Genomic DNA, 3,052 nt, shown 5'->3' with positions numbered 1-3,052 from the left:
GTTTCCACCGTGACATTTTTATACACACAAATATAAAATGCCTAGATCATGTCCACCAACAGCTATTAAAGTAATTCTCCATGGTTCGTTAAGCCAATTACCAGCACCATCACACACACGCACGCGCACGCGCACACGCACGCACGCACGTACACACACACACACAGAGTTGGATTATTTATAAAAATAGGCAGGCCCGTGTGACACAGCTTTTCCTGTCTTAGCACGTGTTCCTCCTCTTGTTACGTAAAGTGACTGAGGATTCACCACACACAGCATCTCCACACAGGACTGGACCCTTACACACATGCGCACCAGACAAGCTAACTCTTTTCCAAACATCTTGAGCGGCCTTAAAGATGATGAGGATTTCCCCACAAAGCCACTGGTCCTGCTCTGCCTTCAGCAGCCCCTTTGCAACTTCACAGCAAAGAACAAGGCCATTAAAATCTGCAGTTTTCAACTCCGTCACGCCGAGGGAGAGTACTTGATTTCACTGCAGAGAAACTCTCATTCTGTTCTTACGAAGGGCAGTGGGGTGTGTCTCTGGGCAGTTGAATGTCTATCTAAAAACTCCCAGCCTTGAAAAGAACACTCCATCCCGGGCCTGAAGATACTGAGACATCCATGACGTCATTCGTAGTTGTGCTTTCCTCTATCATGTCCGACGAAGTGACCTATGCAACGCTCTCATTTCAGGACTCTTCTGGAGTGAGAAATAACCAGGATGGAAATAACCTGAGAAAAAGAGGTAGGAGTTTTGGGAAAGCAACTTACGAACTTGGAAGGACAGGTGTTAAGTGCTGGCTCCGATCCCCAAGCTAAAGTCAAGTGTGGGGAGGCATCTCAGGATGGAGCTGAGAAATACTGCAGTCGCTTAGTACGGCGAGTGTTCCCAGTGTTGGGGAGGACACGTGCGCCTTTCAGGAGCTGCTGAAATTCTGTGATATCACTACATGTCATGTAGCTGGCATGTGTCAGAGGTGGAATTTGGGGACCGAAATATTTCTGTTTATAACTGTTTCCCTTGATATCCACACTTCGTGATGATGCCGGTGGAATGGTCTTTTATGAGCCAGACGGGAGGCTTCTGAAGTCGAGAAATTGCAGAATACTTTTATGGTAGTTGGTATAATGAACTGAAGGGGAAATTGGGGGATGGGTCGGTCAGAAATCGACAAGAACTAGTTTCTCTTTTATGAGTAGTTTTTTTTTTTTAATTAAGAGTGTTCAAATCCCAGGTACACTTATTAATGTTGAATCAGCCATAGCAATATTTGCATAGTGTTAGAGAATGACAGTGCCTGTCTAGTATTATATGTACCTTATATCGCATCTTTTTCAAAATGTAATTGCCAAGTAAACAAATTAATATTGGTATTTTCTCCATAACTTAGTTGAGAAAATGGAGGCTAAAACAACGTCAGTGGTTTAACCAAGTTCGTATAGTTGGTCTGAGGCTGTTTCCCAGTGTTCATCCTGGTTTTCAGCGCATCATTCTCTTATATTCATTTGGAGGAAATGGTATTTTTTGCAGTCAGGCATAGATATAATGTATAAGACTGTTGGGGTGACATGTCCGTTCCTCAACGAGGCAACTCAGGATTGGAGGGGTCCTTGGCTAACGTGACAGAAACGAATGTCAGCAGGTTCCAGTCAGAGAAATAGACAGAAGCTTATTTAGGAAAGTAGAAACACATTCAAGGGAAAATGTGGGCTCTCTCAAGAGGGAGAGGGATCTCTTGATGAATGCAGGGCTCTTTTCTTATGGGGGACTTTGGTGAGGCGTGGGCTGGAGGAGGGATGTGAGGAGGCTCTCAGTCTGGTGGCCCCCGAGGCAGTGTGTAGCCTTAGAGTCCTCAGACAGAGAGAGATCTTTATTACCTGATTAACAGATAAGCTGGAACATGTCCTAAATCATAGGTGTCTCAAGGTACGGATCTGTCTTGTTAACAGTACTCAGGACAATTACAGTTTCTTTCCACTAACTCTAGGATCTACAGATTTTCTAGGAATGGGGAGAGAGAGGTCTGGGAACCAGAACTGATTTGAGGAGTAAAGATCGAGGCCCTTTAGCACCGGGTTTTTATATTAAAGTTATATTTTCCTTTTCCTTTCTGTTCCTGCCTTTCTCTTTTTTGCCTATTTATTTCTTGTATCCTGCAATCAAGAGCACATCCCTTAACTCCAGGAGATCTGCTCACAGTTCAGGTTGTTAATCTAAACTACTTTCTTGTACTCTTTTTGTTGGTTTTTAGTTTGTGCCTCTGTGTGTGTGTGTGTGTGTGTGTGTGTGTGTGTGTGTGTGTGTTGAGAGGAGGGGATTGGTGATAACATACACAAAGAGATGCTGAGACTAGACTTTGCATATATCGAATACAGGTGGTTATATGTGTTTGGCTTGTTCTGTTTTGTTTCTTAAGAAGGTGTGGATATGGTGTATATAATAACAACCCTGGAGATTGTATTATAATCCATCTAAAACATTGGGCTAGATGCTTAGGACTTGAATCGAGGAATTGAGAGAAATACGAGAAACATTTGCAGGAAAAAAAGCTGAGATGCTGAAGCTTGGGATGATTGCCTGCTGGCTTTCTGCTCCGCTGAGCTGTTTGTAGGTTGGACCATACATTCTTTCATTTGTTATCAATTCATTATTTATTGGGTGGTAAATAGTGTGGATAATAGATGAAAACTACATTTACTAGCGAAAGGTTACTGTTGAAAGCAGAATCCGTTTTTATAAGGTGGCAGAACAGCTCATCTTTCGGAGATTTATAATTGCAGCAATTTAAAGATAATAGGTCTCTCCTATTCTCAGGATGGTTCCAGAGAAACAGCTTTTATAGAATCACTTTTATGAAATCAGTGAACTTGAAATGGAAGATGATGTGAAACTAGAAACTAGAAATAAGAAGGCAATTACTTTTATTTTTTTATTTGGTGGTACTGGGGTTCCTGGAAACCCTTCTACCCCCAGGCTACACTCCAAGACCTATTTTTACATTTTTATTTGGAAACAGGGTCTCCTAAGCCAGCGCGCGCGGCTGGC

General features: G+C 42.6%; 1 protein-coding gene across 1 annotated transcript in view; it reads left to right on the top strand.

Annotated features, from left to right (window-relative positions):
* Positions 1 to 660: 660 nt before the first annotated feature.
* CLEC12B (C-type lectin domain family 12 member B) overlaps positions 661 to 3,052 on the top strand; it is a gene marked incomplete at both ends in the record, with an annotated part of 6,684 nt that continues 4,292 nt past the window's right edge. The window contains one exon of the mRNA XM_080705014.1: positions 661 to 751. Coding sequence (XP_080561140.1) covers positions 661 to 751 — 91 coding nt within the window. The remainder of the gene's footprint in view (positions 752 to 3,052) is intronic.

This window comes from Muscardinus avellanarius (genome assembly GCF_963383645.1).
Source record: "Muscardinus avellanarius genome assembly, chromosome: 11".
Classification (NCBI taxonomy): domain Eukaryota; kingdom Metazoa; phylum Chordata; class Mammalia; order Rodentia; family Gliridae; genus Muscardinus; species Muscardinus avellanarius.
This window is presented reverse-complemented; position numbering and strand designations above follow the sequence as displayed.